At 52.2% G+C, this 17,948-nt stretch overlaps 9 protein-coding genes across 9 annotated transcripts; 5 read left to right on the top strand and 4 right to left on the bottom strand.

Annotated features, from left to right (window-relative positions):
- Window positions 1–293: 293 nt before the first annotated feature.
- Window positions 294–2,647, bottom strand: VE01_00020 (uncharacterized protein). Its single transcript, XM_059463236.1, has one exon. The coding sequence runs from the start codon at window positions 2,071–2,073 to the stop codon at window positions 1,273–1,275; it is 801 nt and encodes a 266-aa protein (XP_059320154.1). The 5' UTR covers window positions 2,074–2,647; the 3' UTR covers window positions 294–1,272.
- Window positions 2,424–3,713, top strand: VE01_00019 (uncharacterized protein). Its single transcript, XM_059463235.1, has 2 exons — window positions 2,424–2,932; window positions 2,992–3,713. Exon 2 carries the CDS (start codon window positions 3,296–3,298, stop codon window positions 3,572–3,574), a length of 279 nt encoding a protein of 92 aa, XP_059320116.1. The 5' UTR covers window positions 2,424–2,932; window positions 2,992–3,295; the 3' UTR covers window positions 3,575–3,713.
- A 93-nt stretch (window positions 3,714–3,806) lies between these two features.
- On the top strand, window positions 3,807–4,505 carry VE01_00018 (uncharacterized protein). The gene is made up of 3 exons (XM_018269553.2): window positions 3,807–4,179; window positions 4,237–4,319; window positions 4,373–4,505. The coding sequence occupies exons 1-3, from the start codon at window positions 3,898–3,900 to the stop codon at window positions 4,425–4,427; spliced, it is 420 nt and encodes a 139-aa protein (XP_018135093.2). The 5' UTR covers window positions 3,807–3,897; the 3' UTR covers window positions 4,428–4,505.
- A 145-nt stretch (window positions 4,506–4,650) lies between these two features.
- Window positions 4,651–5,648, top strand: TMA20 (translation machinery-associated protein 20). The gene is made up of 3 exons (XM_018269552.2): window positions 4,651–4,723; window positions 4,783–4,923; window positions 5,024–5,648. The coding sequence occupies exons 1-3, from the start codon at window positions 4,710–4,712 to the stop codon at window positions 5,436–5,438; spliced, it is 570 nt and encodes a 189-aa protein (XP_018135216.1). The 5' UTR covers window positions 4,651–4,709; the 3' UTR covers window positions 5,439–5,648.
- Window positions 5,379–6,666, bottom strand: TAF9 (Transcription initiation factor TFIID subunit 9). Its single transcript, XM_018269551.2, has one exon. The coding sequence runs from the start codon at window positions 6,483–6,485 to the stop codon at window positions 5,763–5,765; it is 723 nt and encodes a 240-aa protein (XP_018135215.1). The 5' UTR covers window positions 6,486–6,666; the 3' UTR covers window positions 5,379–5,762.
- An 8-nt stretch (window positions 6,667–6,674) lies between these two features.
- HIS4 (trifunctional histidinol dehydrogenase) lies at window positions 6,675–9,630 on the top strand. The gene is made up of 2 exons (XM_018269550.2): window positions 6,675–9,273; window positions 9,328–9,630. The coding sequence occupies exons 1-2, from the start codon at window positions 6,891–6,893 to the stop codon at window positions 9,525–9,527; spliced, it is 2,583 nt and encodes an 860-aa protein (XP_018135218.1). The 5' UTR covers window positions 6,675–6,890; the 3' UTR covers window positions 9,528–9,630.
- On the bottom strand, window positions 9,550–11,435 carry VE01_00014 (uncharacterized protein). The gene is made up of 2 exons (XM_018269549.2): window positions 10,530–11,435; window positions 9,550–10,487 (listed from the first exon to the last, which is right to left on the bottom strand). The coding sequence occupies exons 1-2, from the start codon at window positions 11,292–11,294 to the stop codon at window positions 9,669–9,671; spliced, it is 1,584 nt and encodes a 527-aa protein (XP_018135217.2). The 5' UTR covers window positions 11,295–11,435; the 3' UTR covers window positions 9,550–9,668.
- A 287-nt stretch (window positions 11,436–11,722) lies between these two features.
- VE01_00013 (uncharacterized protein) lies at window positions 11,723–13,064 on the bottom strand. Its single transcript, XM_018269548.2, has 3 exons — window positions 12,600–13,064; window positions 12,078–12,510; window positions 11,723–12,027 (listed from the first exon to the last, which is right to left on the bottom strand). The coding sequence occupies exons 1-3, from the start codon at window positions 12,845–12,847 to the stop codon at window positions 11,833–11,835; spliced, it is 876 nt and encodes a 291-aa protein (XP_018135092.1). The 5' UTR covers window positions 12,848–13,064; the 3' UTR covers window positions 11,723–11,832.
- Window positions 13,065–14,147: 1,083 nt separating this feature from the next.
- Window positions 14,148–17,806, top strand: VE01_00012 (uncharacterized protein). Its single transcript, XM_018269547.2, has 8 exons — window positions 14,148–14,297; window positions 14,438–14,927; window positions 14,977–15,176; window positions 15,226–15,583; window positions 15,630–15,714; window positions 15,769–16,371; window positions 16,427–17,274; window positions 17,381–17,806. Exons 1-7 carry the CDS (start codon window positions 14,211–14,213, stop codon window positions 16,962–16,964), a joined length of 2,361 nt encoding a protein of 786 aa, XP_018135091.1. The 5' UTR covers window positions 14,148–14,210; the 3' UTR covers window positions 16,965–17,274; window positions 17,381–17,806.
- The last annotated feature ends 142 nt before the right edge of the window (window positions 17,807–17,948 follow it).

Genomic DNA, 17,948 nt, shown 5'->3' with positions numbered 1-17,948 from the left:
GGGGGAACACTCGTCAGGGACAAAGCGGCGTTGGCCGCTGTCGTTTCCCACTGTTGCCTGGGCCGGCACAGCCCCGACGGTTCCGAGAGCCTGTGGCCAACAACGCTCGATTGTTGGACCTTACAAAAGCGATTGCGCTTGTTGGAATGCCTGCAACTATTCGTACTATTTGTCCCCCTTTAGACAAGTCTTGCAGAGGCTGGTAATAATGTGATACCATAAGTTCAACGTGAACATCGTATGGAGGCCATGTTTTCTAGAACATAATGAAACGATGTTGGAGATCTACACAGCTTCGCCACTAGAGTGTTGGAACTATGACTGGTGATAGAAGCACATGGTAGACCGTATTTGTTGGATCCCTAGATGCACATGTCATCCGAAGACATCCAGCCATCAAGGTGTGGATGTAGGCAGTCTATGTTATCATAATTCCACGCTATATCCACAGCCCCCAAGCCACCACCAAAACCTGCTGTCACCGACATAGATTACGTTTGTCAATTTCTTGACGAGAATGGAAGCCTCCTCCTCTCTCCCGCTCCACAAAGGCAAGGAAAAGCAGCAAGTATGGCGAATATCTCAAGGCTTGACGTAGTACCAGAAACGGATGTTGTCGGTCCGGTACTCGGAGTTGCTCTGCAGCCGGATCTGGATCCAATTGACAACCATCTTGTCCACTGTAGTCATTCATCTGTGTCCTAGCCAAAGGTTTAATCTCAGACTCAGGGAATGGACTCTACGTTACCGTTGATATCCGACGTGGCGACCATTGAGGCCAGTGGCACCGCCTCTAAGCCCACGAAATCGCCGTAGACATCGGAGCGACGGGAGTATTAGAGGGGAAGGGGGGCGGCTGATTAGCAAGAAGTGGTGGTGCAGTAGCGGCGGGATGTAAGGGATGTTTATGCTGGTCGTGGGGTAAGTCTTGGCTGTGGGGTTGGGTTGGGAAGATGATTTGACGTGTAAGAGTAGCTTCCCTAGAAAGTGTTCAAGGGCGAGGTAGAACGAAACAGCAATTCAATAACAATGAAAATTGAAGTGTGGATATATCATTGAGCACACATTAGTTTCTCAGACTGTACCCTCGTTGGCACAAGGCGATTTTGGATTCCACGTGGTATAGAAATAACCTCCATATAGCAAACAAAAACCCCCCTGATGCGCTCAAATGGAAGGCCGCAGCAGTTCCACTTCCTCTAGCAAAAATATCCCGAATTCATATACACCCCTCTAATATCCCAACCCCCTCGCAGCCTCTCAGCCACCCACTCAAGAGTGCCTGTTGTACCCAATATCGTTATCATCCATATTCAACGGGTTCCTCGCCTCAGTGTTCAACCCCACGTCTCCCGACCCTGGCGGTGGCGACTTCGTCAAAACATTGGAACCACGGCTGGCTGACACATCCCGGAACGGACTCCCACTCGGCGACGCCCGGCGCGAGTTAGGCCTGCCATACCCTCTCGGGGCGCCGTAATCAGCAGAGACGTCGCGACCATGCCCTGCTTGCGCGACCTGCGGCTGCATGAGCGGGAGGTGCGCCTCACTGGCTGAGGCGCCGAGCTTGGAGCCGCTGGCGATGAGCATAGCCTCACGTTGCTTCTCGGCGAGGCGGTTGCGGGAGCGGGTGCGGCAGCACATGAAGAGGACGGAGCCGAACATGGCGCAGAAGGCGGCGGAGAGGCAGCCAGAGACAATGATGCCGGCGAGGTCAGGGGGTTGGGACTTCATGCAGAGGGTGAGGCCCTTGGAGTCCTTGGAGCAGATGAGGCCGTCATTGCAGCCGATCGATTCGGTGGTAGTGGGCTGGCACTGTGTGGATGTCGGCGAGCCGGCCTCGTTGGTGTAGGTCGCACACTCGGTTGTGTCGATTATCTCGGTCTTGAGGCAGGTGAGGGAAGTGGCTTCCTGGGCCAAGGCAGTGACGACCGGGACGGTTGCAATGGTCACTGCGCCCTCTTGAGCGCGACGAGGAGCAACGGTGGGAATGGCGGTTATTTGGGGTATGGCGGACGCGAGGGGAAGGAGCAGGGCCGTGGCCACAGCCGCAATTATAGAGGCTCCGCGCATTGTGATGTGTGAGGTCGTGGGTTATGAAGGTTGATGTGTATGAATCGAGGCAGCCTCGCGGACAGTTTTCGTTTCAGAGTCAATCACCGCCGATGGGTCCGAGGGTGAGGCCCTTTTGAGGAGGATGCAGCTGTGTAAACGGCGAGGAGAACTCCGAGACTGCTATAATCCCATATCGTGACGACAGGATAAATGGCAAACAGATGACCGGCAGTTGGAGAGAAAGTATGGGAAAGAGCTGAAAAGGAGAAGATTGAGGGCCTCGTAACCACGAAATGTATTTTAGGACCGCGCTGACGGGGGAGTGTAAGACTTGTGGTGATGGCCAATCAGATGACGGCTGGGGTGGGAGTGGAGTCCTGCACAAAGGGTTTCGCGACCGATGTCAACGATGTCAGCAGGATGTTTCCTGTCAGTGTCAGTGTCAAGATAAAGTCATGTGATGTAAGTCATATGATTTTGTGGGTTAGAGGGGGGGAGATTTCAATAGAGAAGGTTGAAATATGAACTATGAAATATCAAGGTTTGAACAGCCGTGGGATGAGGAAAACACAAATTATCACTGCGTTTGTTCCCCTTGCCTCATAACTTTCGGCCGACGAATTTCGAGGTAAGGTGTAAGCAGCTTAGCACAGCACAGCCCCAGAGGCTGACGTTTCGGGTGGCTGGCATGGATGTGGCTGAGACAGGCGGTGGATGCCGAAGCGAGATCGCCAGATTGGGATTGGCGTCGGCAGCCATCTCCCCACCACTCACCACCTACCACCCACTTTGTTGTCCACACACCAACGTCGCAAGGCTGAGAACATGAGACAGAGAGCGACGACGACATGTGAAGATTGAAGATGTGATAGATGTGGTAGGGACAAGCCGGCGAGATGCATTTATAAGACCAAAACTCTTACGATGAACATGAAGACCAGTCATTCCTCACTCAGTAGAGAAAACACGCCGAAGAAACAACGTCGTCATTGTGCGATGCGTCCCTGCTTCATCCCTTGATTTACGTATAATTCCCAACTAGGAAGATATGAAGCTCAGGTCCGGTCCTGCGACTATACAAGCTTCCGCGGTGTGACTCTATTCAGACAGCCGATGTTCCTACACTAACAGCGACTATAAAATGCTGTTTTGAAGACACTCCCTTCTCTCCTTCCCCCTCTAGGAACCACCAACGTATTCAATATAACCAAACCTCAAGCTCGCTGCCACAGTAGCCAGAATGCCTCACGCTGTTTACGATGCTGACCCAGAGGACGCACGTCCCGTGAATGTGCCTCCTGTGGACCACGAGGTCGAAGAATGGAATGATAAACTGAAAGGAAAGAAGCTTGGAGAGAAGACCGATGCCAACTGTCAGACTTGCGCCTTGGCCTTTGCAGTATTGCCCACTAACCACCTTCTACAGACCTTTGCAAAGTTCGACCTGCCATCGGTCCAGCGCATTATATCGTATAACTGCGCATACACTCTGGAATACTGCCGGGACAGGTCAATATGAGAAGAGCTTATTTTAGGTGCTGAGCTGACGAGAATACAGGTTCAATATCTACCTCGCTCAAGATGGAACCGTCCTTGGTGTAAGCCGTGGCTAGATAGATTGCACGCTCTATAGTCTACGTGTAATACACGTGAGGAGAATCGAATCTATTCATCATTCATTAATTCTAGATATATTCTATATATTCTATGATAAACTAGACGTGCATCTCCCATCCGCGAACACTTCATTGGTCGGGACTGTCGGTCCGCATCATCGAGGCCGACTGTGGTGAGAGAAATCAAGCTGTGTGGACATACGTCATCACTATCATCATCCTCCACATGCTCTACGCCTCTCTAGACGCCCTCGACTTTAAATACTTGCCCACCCTATCCCCGCCTCTTTCTCTCGTAAATAGTCGTATATTCGAAAAGGTGTCTACAAATATCGAAATACTCACTTACACTAAATCCCAAAACCTTCAAACTCGACCTCTCCACGCAACTACCGCAGCCAGAATGCCTCTCGTTGCCCCACAGATCTCAGGGGATGTGGTGCCTCAGACTCAAGACTGGACGAACAGGCTGATGGGAAAGACGATTGGAGACGAGAACAGTGTAACTGTGAGTGCCAGATATGTGTGCCTCCGGGGGAGAATCCATCACTGACTTGCCACGCAGACTTTCGCAATGTCCGACCTGCCCGAGAACACACGGATCATCCCCGAGGGCCAGCCCGCGGCCTTGGACTTCCAAGAGAATAGGTGAGTACGGCCAGCTCGATGCTCTGCGACGAAGGCTGACTGGAGAGAAATAGGTTGAATGTCCACCTTGGGAAGGATGGGACGGTGCGCCAGGTTACCCAGGGATAGATAGGATATCCGGGAAACTGAGCCGCGAAGGATATATGTAAAGTGAAATAAAATAAAGTAAAAAATTATCAATTCTTGTCCTATGCTCGAATCTTTTATATGTGTATAGAGTAACCTGTCCATGAAATTGCCATCCCACATCTCCATCTGCCCCACCAAAAGCCATGCCTTCCACCAACCACGCTAAACGAGGGGCAACGATCGCGGGGTCAAACCAGCACAACACAACACATCCCTCACCAACCCACACGACCTCACAACAACCCCAAACCAGCCATCACGATGTTTAAGAAAGAGTATGTTACGAAACAGCTTCGCAGCGTGCAATGAGGCAGATCAGCTAACATCTCGAAAGCATCTCACCCGGCTCCAAGTCGAAGGTCAAGTCGTCCATTCAGCGCGCGCTGAGGACGCAACTATGCACAACCTACCCGCTTCTTACGCCATATATCGATGAGGTTGTGCCAAAGAAGGAGCAGTTGGATGCTATGAAGATGTTAGTTCTACCCTTCCTCATCTCCATCTCGACGTCGACCTCACAACCCGTTACGACATCGACCCATTCAATCAGAAAATCTGACACTGACACACTACAGCCCTGAGAGAGTAACCCTCTACCTCATCAACGGCGAACCCGTATTCTTCCAACACATGACCGATCCCCTACTTCCTCACCTCAAGCTCGTCCACCGCTTCCCTCAAGCCTTCCCACGCATACGGATCGACCGCGGCGCAATCCGCTTTGTGCTGTCCGGCGCAACACTGATGGCACCTGGAATCACAAGCGACGGCGGCAGGTTGCCAGGAGATGATGGAGAGGAGTGGGGCGCAGCAGGAGAGCATCTGGAGAAGGGTGCTCCGGTGGTGGTGGCAGCGGAGGGGAAGGAGGAGGCATGTGCCGTGGGATTGTTGACGGTTGGCACGAAGGAGGTGGAGGAAGTGGGCAAGGGACCGGTGGTGGAGGAGGCGCATTTCTTGGGAGATGGGTTGTGGAGGTTGAATACTGAGTAAGGTGTTTGAATTGGCGGAGAGCGAGATTAGAAGAATTGGGTAGAGATGGTGCTTGTAAATGAGCAGGATCTATGATTGGGAAATGAGATGTGCCATCACTGTGTGCTATGTCATGGGTAGACGCATATTCTTGAGGTTAGACAATTAAATGCTTTGATGTTCTTGTTGTATTATCCACGGGACATCCTAGTCCCAGCAGGACGATTCCTATCTTTGGAATTTTATCCACCAGACATCCTACTCCCAGCAAGACTATTGCCATCTTTGGTATTCACCCCTGCACCCCGTAACGCCATCAATGCCCAAACGCCACCATCTCCCAATCTATGCGCCCTCACCCATCTCCTGATCCTCGGTAGAACCAAAGACATCATCAAACGTGCCACCCTCCACATCCTCCCCAAACACCTCCTCATCCTCACCTCCATCCTCCATCTTCACATCTTCCGTTTCATTCGCCTCCTCATCCTCACTGTCATCCTTCTCCCACACCTCCTTGACACCCCACGGCACGCCCGTCAACACAAACTTCTCATTGGGCAACCTGACACCCCACTCTGTCTGTCCCACAGCTGGCAGCCGAATCTTATTCCTCGCCTCCGCGACCTCCATCAAGAATTCCTTACTTGTCCCCCCCGAGCTGAGTTGGTATTGTAGGCGACTCTGAATCGCGAGCTGCACGGCGCCCATGCTGACCTGGCCATCGGCGTCGCGCAGGTTGCTGCCGGCGGGAGGGTCGCGCGCGCGATTCTGCTGGGAGATGTACGCGTCGGAGGAGAGGTGGAGGGCATCGGCCAGGATAGCCGAGGTATGGCGGTAGGCAAAGTCGAGGAGCTGGAGTGGCACGCGCTCCTGGTAGGCAGAGATGCCGAGCGATGTGAGGAGGAGGTGAATGAGGCGCGCGTCGCGAGGGCGCTTGTCGTAGCCGGGGATCTGGGTAGAGACCGTTGGATGCGACGGGAGTGGGAGAGGTGGTGGCGTGGGGAGGCTGCGAGCAGCTTGCGTTGGCACGGAGGGCGTGGCGACGCCGTTGGTTTGGGCTTCCATGGTGGAGAGTGAGGTCGGTGATGGTATTGGGGTGCTTGAATGAGGTTGAAGATTGTGGTAGTTGGAGCTTCCAATGAGGTCGGTGCGCCAACTCCCCTACTTCGCAGGTGGCGGGATGTCTTGCTTGAAGTGTTGTATTCACCTGACGGCAGTGAGAGTCCGTTGATGATATGTTTGGTGCTTGGGCGGATTGGCTTGTCGCAAGATGTGAACGCGACCTCACTTCTGGATTTCGGCGATGCGGAGAAACGAATCGCCGGTGGGCCCACAACCGATAAGCCAGTCCAGGAGTATTGTGCTACCCCACCATCCGCCCCGCCGCCGGTGACGGATCAGTCATAATTTGTTGAAGGGATCACAAAAGACGTTCAATTGCGACTCACTGTCAACACGCCATTCTGCAAGATGGAGACGACACTTCCGCTTCCTCTCGTTCCCTCGCTGGATCTTGCGTCCCAGCCGTACTTTGAGACTGGCCTGCCCCGAAAGCAACTCAGCCATCTGGGAAGCATCTTCTTCGTCGCCAAAAACGAGACGTTCGACTTGGTCTTTGGATTCCTCCAGGGACACACTGCTGTACGAACATTTGTCAATGCCGCCGCTCTTGAAGAATCGGATATCTTGAGCCTTCTGGATGCCGGCGCACGCTGCGTTTTTGTCAAGGAGGAGCAAGCAGCGTCGCTGGAGAAATATGGCGACCGTATCGGCCTGGTAGCAACAAGCGCTGCATCGAAAGTGCCCGCTGGAGGCGCTTTGATTGATTTCGAAGGAGATGCTGCTGCGTCAAAAGCACTTCTGAAGAGCTTTGTCGACCAGAAGACGTCACCAGTTTTCCTGGTTACACCAGAGGAATCAAAGGCACAGGAGACCGTGACTATCGCACAGGAGTTGGGAGTTGTGCCAATCGTGCCAGCGACGGCGTTGACGATGGAGAATAAGGATACGGATGGGAAGTTGTCTGTTCCAGCGATAATTGGGTCGCAATGGGCGAGCGACAGGGCCGATAAGTTGATCCCGACCGTTGTCACTGACGAGAAAGGGGTTGCACTGGGATTGGTATACAGCAGCCAGGAGAGCATTTCAGAATCGCTGAGGACAAGCACGGGGGTTTATCAGAGCCGAAAGCGTGGGTTATGGTACAAGGGAGCTAGTTCGGGGGATACACAGGAGCTTGTCAGATTGTCGCTGGATTGTGATCAGGACTGCTTGAAGTTTGTCGTGAGGCAGAAGGGAAGGGGATTCTGCCACCTACCACAGCCGACATGCTTTGGGGAGTTGGGGGGGATCTCCAAACTTGAGAAGACTTTGCAGTCGAGGAAGATCTCAGCTCCAGAGGGATCATACACGGCGCGTCTGTTCTCGGACGAGAAATTGTTGCGGGCAAAGATTATGGAGGAGGCGGAAGAGCTGTGCGACGCGAAAACGAAGGAGGAGATTGCCTTTGAGGCGGCGGATTTGATTTATTTTGCCCTCACAAAGGCTGTCGCTGCTGGCGTGACGTTGGCAGACATTGAGACAAGTCTGGATGCCAAGAGTGTCAAGGTCAAGAGAAGGCAGGGTGACGCAAAGGGACAGTGGGCGGCGAAGGAGGGGATTGCTGTTGCGCAGCCGAAGGAGGCAGCCAAGGCTCCCGCTGAGGTGAAGAAGGAGGACGGGCCAATCCTGATGAAGCGATACGACGCTTCTCAGATTTCTGAAAAGGAGCTGCTGGACGTGCTTCAGCGTCCGTCGCAGAAGTCCAACGATATGATTATGGGAATTGTTAACCCTATTATCACGGCAGTGCGGACGAGAGGAGATGCTGCTGTTTTGGAGTACACCCACAAATTCGAGAAAGCCACCTCCCTTACATCGCCAATTCTTAGAGCGCCATTCCCGCAATCGATGATGAACCTTCCACAGGAGACCATTGACGCGATTGACATCTCGTTTGAGAACATCCGCAAATTCCACGCCGCGCAGAAGGAAGATAAGCCTCTGGAGGTCGAGACGATGCCAGGGATCATCTGCAGCAGATTTGTGCGCCCGATTGAGCGGGTTGGTCTGTACGTTCCAGGTGGAACTGCCGTGTTGCCCAGCACCGCTCTGATGTTGGGTGTGCCGGCCATGGTCGCAGGATGCAAGAGAATTGTCATGGCGACCCCGCCGCGTGCTGACGGTAGTATCACACCTGAGGTGATTTACGCTGCCCACAAGGTGGGAGCTGAGTGCATTGTGCTTGCTGGCGGTGCGCAAGCCGTCGCTGCGATGGCGTATGGAACGGAGAGTGTGCCAAAGGTCGATAAGATCCTTGGACCAGGAAACCAGTTTGTCACGGCTGCGAAGATGCACGTTAGCAATGACACCAATGCGGGCGTCAGCATCGACATGCCTGCTGGACCGTCTGAGGTTCTTGTTGTGGCTGATAAGTCTGCCAACCCTGCGTTTGTTGCGTCTGATCTCCTGTCGCAAGCCGAGCACGGCGTCGATAGCCAGGTCATCCTAATTGCGATTGACCTGTCGGAGACTGAGTTGAAGGCGATTGAAGATGCTCTGCACGAGCAGGCTATCGCCTTGCCGAGGGTGGATATTGTGCGCGGCGCCATTGCCCACTCTGTCACGCTCGTCGTGAAAAGTCTTGAGGAGGCAATGAGGCTTTCAAATGATTATGCGCCAGAGCATCTAATTCTCCAGATCAAGGATGCTGCGGCTGCTGTCGACCTTGTTGAGAATGCTGGTAGTGTGTTTGTAGGCGAGTGGACGCCAGAGAGCGTTGGTGATTATTCGGCTGGTGTCAACCATTCTTTGCGTAAGTTTGTGATCGAGCAATGTCCCTGTGATTGAACGATGCTGACTGTGACAGCCACATATGGCTACGCCAAGCAGTATTCAGGTGTGAACCTCGGATCATACGTCAAGCACATCACCAGCTCCAACCTAACGGCACAGGGGCTGAGGAATGTAGGCGGCGCGGTGATGCAGCTGGCAAAGGTGGAGGAGCTAGAGGCGCATAGGAGGGCGGTGGGGATTAGGTTGAAGTGGATGGATGAGAGGGGGTTGTAGTAGATTTGAATTATATTTTTACGTACGTCAGAGTGGGATAATATGGGATATGTCAACGTCCAACCGGGTATATTATATCTAAGAACTCTCCGCAACTCCTTGAACCCGTATTTCCGTCTTCCGACCATCCCGTCTATGCCTCTATCTAAAAAAGTCCCTCCACAACTCCTTGAACCCATACTTCGGTCCCCTCTCATCCCTCACCACTGCCTTCTCCCCCACAATCCGCCACATGACTCCCCGATCGCGCTCTTTGTTCCAAACTTTCCCTTCCTCAGGTTTGTCCCCACCCCCTACAACCTCCCTCGCCAACACCATCGCAACATCAGCGAAGCAAGACGCCATCTCCCTCTCTAGCGCGTAATACGGCTTCTTCGCCAGGTCAGGGGCTTGGAGGTTATACGATCGCGCAGTTGCGTTGAGCTCTGCGATGGCTAGGGTGTGGTATGACAGATGCTGGCGCTCCCACGCTGGATCGCGGAGGGGTGGGAGGTCCAGAGCTTGCGGGGGGTCATCCGCGATTGTCTGTTGAGTCGCATTTCCCTGAGGTGATATGTCTCCGGTGCTCGCTTTTTCTAGAGGGGGATCCGAGGAGTCAGGGGCTTGTATGTCCCCGCCTCTCTGCTCCCGACTCTTCTCTTCGAGCAAATCCGAGCCAGGGGGTTGTATGCCTCCGACTCGAAGCCCCATCTCAGCCCGCGCGTATGCCTCCGCCCTGCGAACTTGTTCCTGAACGCTACCGCTAGTAGCAACCACTACCCCAACCGCGTGCCTCGTCCAATCCTTTCGCAGACGGGCACGGAAATTGGCTGCCGCGGTATGGAGGGCCTGCTGCTTCTCAATCCACGGTGGGACGAGGGCCTGGCGCTTGATCATGTTGTTCATGATATACTCGGTTGTGTCAACGAAGGGGCTGTCGACTCGACGGTCGCGGACGGTAGAGGTGCCACGGGGGATATCCTGAGGGGTTAGCGTGATTTGCGATTTGAGTAAGTTGCTTACCTTGAACTGTCCCCGAGCGATGGCATCCTCGATACGCCGGTTTGCGAGGGACTCTAACCCACGGAATGACGTCGGCATAGAGCCAGTCTGGACGCCAGAGCCAAATCGTTCTTTTAGGCTCGCGCGCAGCTCCTCCCGTTCCTTTAGGGACATGCTGCTGTCGTTTGCGGTAGTATATGAGGTTGTGCGTTCTTTTGCGTTTGAGATCCGCTGGGCTGGCGTCTTCTTCGGGGCGCGCTGCAGTCGCATATCCACGACTGGCTTCAACGGCTTATGCGCATCGTGTAGCATGCGGAGAATGGCGTCTCCCTGCCCCTCCGACCCCGTCCATGGCGCTGCAACGGCGATATCCCTCGTGCCGCGACCAACAGGAGGCGAGAGCTCGGCTTCCGTGAACGCGGCGAGATTGTCGCTCTTGAACTGCTGGCCGGCGATTTTGTCGAGGAGCTCTGCTTTTAGCTCGTCCGAGAATCCGGCCGCTTCAATCGCCTGCTGCCCGGCACGGCCGCCATCGAGGAGGGCGTCTTCGGTAGCTTGGGCGAGGCGCCGCGACATGGCGCCGGGTTTGCCATCGTCTGTTACCGTTCTGCTCGACGCATCATCTACCGCCCGTGATTCTGACTCGAGACGCGATCGGTAGGATATAGACCGACGCGATGCGTATTGTAAGGGACGACGTAGGGGTGATCGGGGCATGAGGAGTTGTAAAGGGAAGTGGCAATCGGAAAGGTTATGCGATAAGGTTTTCCGTCGATGATAAGACATTGCTATCGCGTGTGCCTCCCTAATTGCTATCGCGCTTTACCATTGTTTTGAAGCTCGGCCATAACCTTGCTAGATTCCTCTGTAGTTGATTTAGCAGCCAAGATGATTTCCTGCTTGAACTTCCCCATCGCTACAATTCCTGTCGCGCATCCCCGTCGCTACGATCTCTGTTGCGCATCCCTGTCGCTATAGTTCCTGTCGCGCATCCCCCTCACTATAGTTCCTAATGTACATCCCCGTTACCACGATCTCTATCGCGGATCCCTGTTGCTATAGTTTCTATTTATAATTTTATTTTACAGTATATGTCATGACTAGCAACCCCTAAAGTTGCAGTTTCCTTGGATACAGCACGATATCCTGTCATAGCCATGCAATAAAACTATACTCTAATTCTTAATGTTTGTTAGAGAATACTACTTAAGAAACTCCTTTAGATCTCTAGCCTAGGATAGTGCTATAACGAAGATCATATTATGCAAACTATCCTCGAAAGTCTTATATACAAACCACTTCATACGTTACATCGTCGTCCACCTTATGCCGTCTTAACCGGCTGCTTCTTGAGCTTCATATTGTAAACCAGCTCGCGTGTCGCCTTATCGTTGCCCTCCAGCGGCGTGAAATCAACGATCAGCGAGTCCTTAACAGCAAAGACCGAGTCGTTCTTTAGGTACTTGTCGTCGCTAGAGAAAATCTGGGTGGTGATGGGCATATATTCATCGTGTGTAGTCTCTTCGGTCAGCTAAACATATTAAGCTACGACTCTGGGGCAGAACTTACGATCAAGTGGATGTGAGCAGGGCGCATGGGATGCCTATCTAGCATCTTCAAAATCTTCCCTGCCGGACCATCATCTGGGACAGGATACGGCGTCGGCTTAAGACAGTAAAATCCATACTCCCCGTTCTCATCTGTGGTAATGCGGCCGCGCAGGTTGCAGTCGTCCTGCTCTGGGTCCTGCTGCTCGTAGAGGCCGTTGGTAGAGGCCTCCCAGGTGTCGATGATGACGCCAGGGATAGGCTCGGCGGTTAGAGAGTCGACAACCTTGCCATGCATGTAAGTGACGATGCCGTCGGCGACAGGGTTCTTGATGATGGTACCGCCGTTGGGGATCATGGGGGCGTCATGGCGGAAGAATGGGCCTAGAATGGCGGTTGCGGTGTGGGCGTCTGGGGCGTTGGCAGCTGCGGCGAAGGTGATTTCGTCGACTAGACTGGAGTTCGTCAGATTTCGAAACCAAATGTAATATAATGCCCGGGGGGGTTGATGGGGAACAATGTGCAAAGGTGGAGAGACACATACGACTCCAGGCCGATGACGTCGCAGACCAGCTGCCCCTCGTTCCTGCGGTCATCGCTCATCTGGCCCGCCCAGTTGATCAGGTTCACGCCCTCCATCCACTCATCGACGGTGAGGTTGACCTCACGGGCGAAATCGTGGATGTGACGGATCAGAGGGCCGATGATCTCGCGGGTGCGAGCGGAGGCATTGGGGCCTGTGGCGTCGATGACATTCTGGGTGAAGTTTGGGTCAAACTTGTCGGCGCCCATTTTGAAAATGGGGTGATGTTTCTGAAGCTGGAAGCTATGAGGGGTATCTCGAGAGGAATGTGCTTAAGATACAGAAGAGAGAAAGATGAGATATAGAGGAGAATGAATACACGATGCTTCTAGAAGCTTAAGACATAGAAGAGAGAAAGATGAGATATATAGAAGAATGAATATCGCGCGATTTTGTATAAGGTATCAGACTAGTCATAGTGAGAATATTACTATCCTTCTAGGTTGAGGCTGGGGTTTGCCCCTCGATCCTATGAACCCCGCATTTTCCAGCGTTTGCATCCGTGCCGTGCGGGGTCGGAAGTGTGGAAATCCTCGGCTTCTTGTCTAATTGGTGGGGAGGCCATTGTTGACTCGGATTTCGGACTAAGTTTAATTGGGGCTAGATGTGGCTGGCTTTCTATGGCTTCACGGAGTAAGAGATGTTGCACCGTCCGCGTTAGAAGTAGAGTGCGGAGTAAGACCGAGCGTGGGGTACAGAGTACGAGGATACGTTTGTATAAAGATTCGAAAAAGATTACATATAAGATTAATAGGCAGTGTTCGGCACGGATACGAATATACCCGTAGTATCCGGGTATATCCTCAAGTATATACCTACCCGGCGATATTTGAAGAGTATCTAGCGTATCCAGATACTCTCGAGTATATATCCAGATACATGCTAAGAGTAGCTAAGCATAGCTAAGGCTTCTTTTTACAGACGTCGTCTTAACGTTATGCTTAAACTATAACCTTATAAGCATACTAATATCCTTAATATCTAGTTATTATCTATTACTTAGACTATTTAGTAGTTCTAGTAACCTCTATAGCCTTAGAATAAGTCTATAGTAATAGTAGTAATATTATTATAAAAAAGCAAAATAGGTTATTACTACTAATAATTATTTACTTTACTTATAGAATTATAGTTAGTTATAAGAGGCTAATAGTAATAGTAATAATAATAAGGTAAATGAATAAGTATAGTAGGTATAGGGAGTAGAGGGAGTATAGGGAATATAGAGAGTATAGGGGGTTAGGTCGGTTAGGGTATTACTATTCTTAAAGGCTTCATTTTTATATGCTCTATTTCAGCCTCATGTATCCGGATATATACCCTACTCTACCTGTAAGATCTTAGCTGGGTATATACCCTACCCGTGAGCATCACGGATACTACCCGGATATGTATCCGCCGAACACTGTTAATAGGAGACAGATTAAAGAAGATTCGCGTCTAGCATCTAGGGCACGTGACGTTGGAAATGCGGGGTATCCCTCTTCCTCATTCTCAACAACAGATCCCCTTTTTATGTCGGATCTATCCAACTGAGCAAATCTCCGGGAAACACAAGGAATTGATGTAGCCATGTCCGATGCTCTTAGGAGAGTGACGCCGGAATCGAGAAGGCGAACAAAGAAGGCATGCATCACGTGTCAGACGAAGAAGCTCAAGGTATGACGTTGCGACGACGCCTGCTGCGCGTCAAGATTAAGCGCTACCTTTATCCAGATTTCGCCTGACCATTATGGTCAGACCACATATGAAGATATACAGAGTGTTATATATGTATACAGTATACTAATGCACCATAGTGCAACGGCCTCCAACCATGTGCCAGCTGCTCCTCTCGCTCAAACCAATGCATCTACTCTCCTGATGGTGCTCGTTCGCAAGCCAAACATCAAGCCCGGCAGTCTACGGCCTCGACTCAGCCAAACTACCATTCCAATCCGATACCGCAGCTTCCGTTGCCGTCTCCTAGGCCTGGCAACGGCAACCTCACAGACTCCCAGCTCGAGAATAACATTCGCCTGAACCATCCGCCGTTGGCATCAAGCCGAAGAGAAGGAAACTCGGAACCTTCTTCGCAACAATCGGCCCAGACGCATCGCCAACGTCAGATTAGTCAATACCCTTCGCCGGGTATCAATGTTGCAAGCCCGGAGCTGCCACACTTAACGCAAGCACGATCTGGAGGACGGCCAGCGGCAGAGGCTAGTTGGAGTACGAGTCAAGGCAAAGATGAAAGGGAGAGTTTGAGTGAGCAATCAAGAATGTTGCTGGATGGAAAGGGAAGGCTGCGTGAGTATAGTTCCGCTGATGATAATGAAGGGGGCTGATGAGAACCAAGTTTATCTGGGCGACTCGGCAAGTCTATCATATTTAGATACGATTAGACGACTGGTGGAAAGCACGCTGGGACCCAGTGAGTTTACGAGAGATAAACATAAGCAAAGGATTTTGGAAGGATTGATATCTACGGCAAGGCCGACGCATGTGCTTCCTGATCGAGAAGCGGGTGAATTTTTGGTCGATTCTTTTTTCTCAAATGTGAATCTTCGGCTTTCGAGACCATAGGAATTCGCTAACAGTACTACAGACTGTAGGAATTATCTATATCTTTGATCGCGAGGCTTTCAGTCTTGAGGTCGCCAAGATATATGAGAATCCCCTGCAAACCGAGCAGTCTCGTCTCTCAATCCTAAATCTCGTATTTGCAGTGGGATTACAGGGGACGAAGAGTTCTTCGGCACATAGCTTTAGAGAGTCTCAGATTCTCAAACGTTTAGACGGCGGGAATACCGAAAGGGCTGAGATGTTTTACTTGAATGCGACGCATTTAAATGATCCGGTTTCAGGCTTTGAGGACGGGGATATTACGTCCATACAGGCGCTGCTGCTGATTACGGTGTTCATGTTGACGATAGCGAAACGAAATTCTGCCTGGGCTTATTTAGGTACGTGTTACTGCTAGGTTTTTGTGTTTATGACTAATGGGTTCAGGCATGGCGGTTAGATCAGCATATGCACTCGGTTTGCATAGGAAACAAACGGCCTTTGCGTTTTCTGACGCCGAACAACGAGTCAGGTCAATATATTCTTACCTTTACTATTCTCTAAGACACTGACTGCGTCCCTTCAGGAAGAACGTCTGGCGCAGTCTTTACGTCATGGACTGTTTTCTCTCAGCCATGCTTGGCCGACCAAATGGCATCAATAGCCGCGACGCCGCCGACTTCTTCGACGACACCGAAGAAGACCTATCCAGCGACCTATCCACTCCGTCCTCAGACGCCCTTGAACTCGCCGCCCTCACTGCCTCTGTTCGCGCCTCCTGCCTCGTCGCCGACATCCTCTCCAACGTCTACGCCGAGCGTAAAATCAGCGTCAAACTCGCCCACCAAATCTCCGCCAAGTTCCAAGCGTGGAAGAACTCGCTCCCGCCAATTCTGCACTGGCAGAACATCAGCCTGCCGAACGAGGACCCCAGAATCACCCTCGCGCAGCTACATGTAAATCTCGGTTATTTCCATAGCATTATCCTGTTGACCAGACCGTTTCTGCTGCAGAAAATTATCAATGAGATACGCGCGCCGAGCGGGAGCCAGACCCCTCGGAGCGAAACTGGGAGTGAGAAAGCAGAGCCCTTTCCGGGTGCATGTGTGAGGAGCGCATTATATAGCATCGACGCCGTCCAGTTAGCGTTGTTAAAGCGGGCACTCCCACTGCGAGATCCATTCGTGATGTAAGCCTTGGCTATCCTAACGCTCGATCTCCGAACAGGACTAATATATTATTAGTTATTGGCTCTTCGCTGCCTCTCTCATCATCTTCTCCAACGGGTTTTGCACCGTCTACGGCGACAAGGCGCACGCCATGCAGACGGCGCTAAACCTGCACCGATACCTAGCTGAACTCGACCCGGTTGCGCGACGCAACCTCCAAATCCTCAATGCCTTCAAAGACGCCATCGCGTGCGACACAGTTGTACGAGTTGCGCCGACGATGGGCAAAGCGGCGGGGGAGGATATCTTCTCCGCCTTCTTTGGCGGGTCCCAGAGCGGTCCTTCGACTGGGCTCGGCGCGGATGGCAGCATGGGTAACACCATACAAGCGACAGGCATGCCGCCTGGCGCAGAGTGGCATGGTTACCAAGCGCAGGGGATGTGCAGTAGTAGGCCGGAGATTATGATGCGGCCCGCGGCTGACCTGACGGGGACGGGGATTAGCCCGCCGGATTATAGCCTGGACTTCGATGCGTTCCTGACGAGTGTTAGCTCGGACCAGGCGTATGCGCAGGATATGTGGATGCCGCTTTATGGGACGATGGGTGTTTAGTTGAGCTTGGTTTAGAGGAAGATACACGCGGAGTGAGGAAGCGACGGTTCTGAGAAGTGTGAATGAGGATGCTAGAAGTGAGCTGTTGATATACCCTAGATGAGCGGGTGGTGAGCTGGGGTGGGTACTGTGCTAGGGATATCGTCGTTGTGGGCGGGTAGTGCGTGGACTAAGAATGCAACGGAGGCCTTCTACATCTACTAGCTCGAATGATGCAGAGCCTCTGCCGGCGTCTGTATGGTGATGTTGGATTGTCCGAATCCGGGTTGAATGAGCCATATTTAGGAGATGTTGCTCTAAGCCATCTAAGGTGTGTAAAACCTGTCCTTTTTTGCTTTGCCTGCAGGCAGTTTTCTAGCATATACATATGTAAACACTTGCTAGATGTTGCTGATGACGTCTTCCGAGACATCTAGGCCTGCTCCCTTCCGCAGCCCCACTGAAGAAACCCACCAAAGTGCCAATTACACGGTTATAGATGTTCTACCGGATGATCCACTTTACGGATAGCAGTATGTTCGGCTCTTTTAATCTTGTCGAGGCTTATCGGAATCTCGTCTTCAGCACAGGAACCGAGGCACTGAAGCCGCATAGAGGAACAACGTAGAAAGAGGGCGTTCCAGCAGACGTGGCGGAGATGGAGTTGACCGGGCTGGAAGAGGTACTACGGCAAGAGCACGTACGTGATGCTGTGCTTGAGGGATACGAGAGAGGATTGAAGGTAATGAGGGAAGCTGTCTCTACTGCGGAGTTGAGGGCCGGAAGTTTAACCACACCGGAAGTCAATGTGGGCGACGATTTGCAGGTAGAGTACATACAAGCTAATTGTCGTTTATACCCCGGATGTTCAGGATTATAGTGCTATACCCCGGATCTATACCCCGGATGTAAAGTATCATTTCCCCTCTTTCTATCCTCCATTCCCCATTCGCGCTCGGACCACTCCGGGACTCCAACCTTGAGCCGATGTGGCGATGTAATGAT

This window comes from Pseudogymnoascus verrucosus (genome assembly GCF_001662655.1).
Source record: "Pseudogymnoascus verrucosus strain UAMH 10579 unplaced genomic scaffold scaffold_1, whole genome shotgun sequence".
Classification (NCBI taxonomy): domain Eukaryota; kingdom Fungi; phylum Ascomycota; class Leotiomycetes; order Thelebolales; family Thelebolaceae; genus Pseudogymnoascus; species Pseudogymnoascus verrucosus.
The sequence above is the reverse complement of the archived record's forward strand: the minus strand, read 5'-3'. Positions and strand labels throughout refer to the sequence as shown.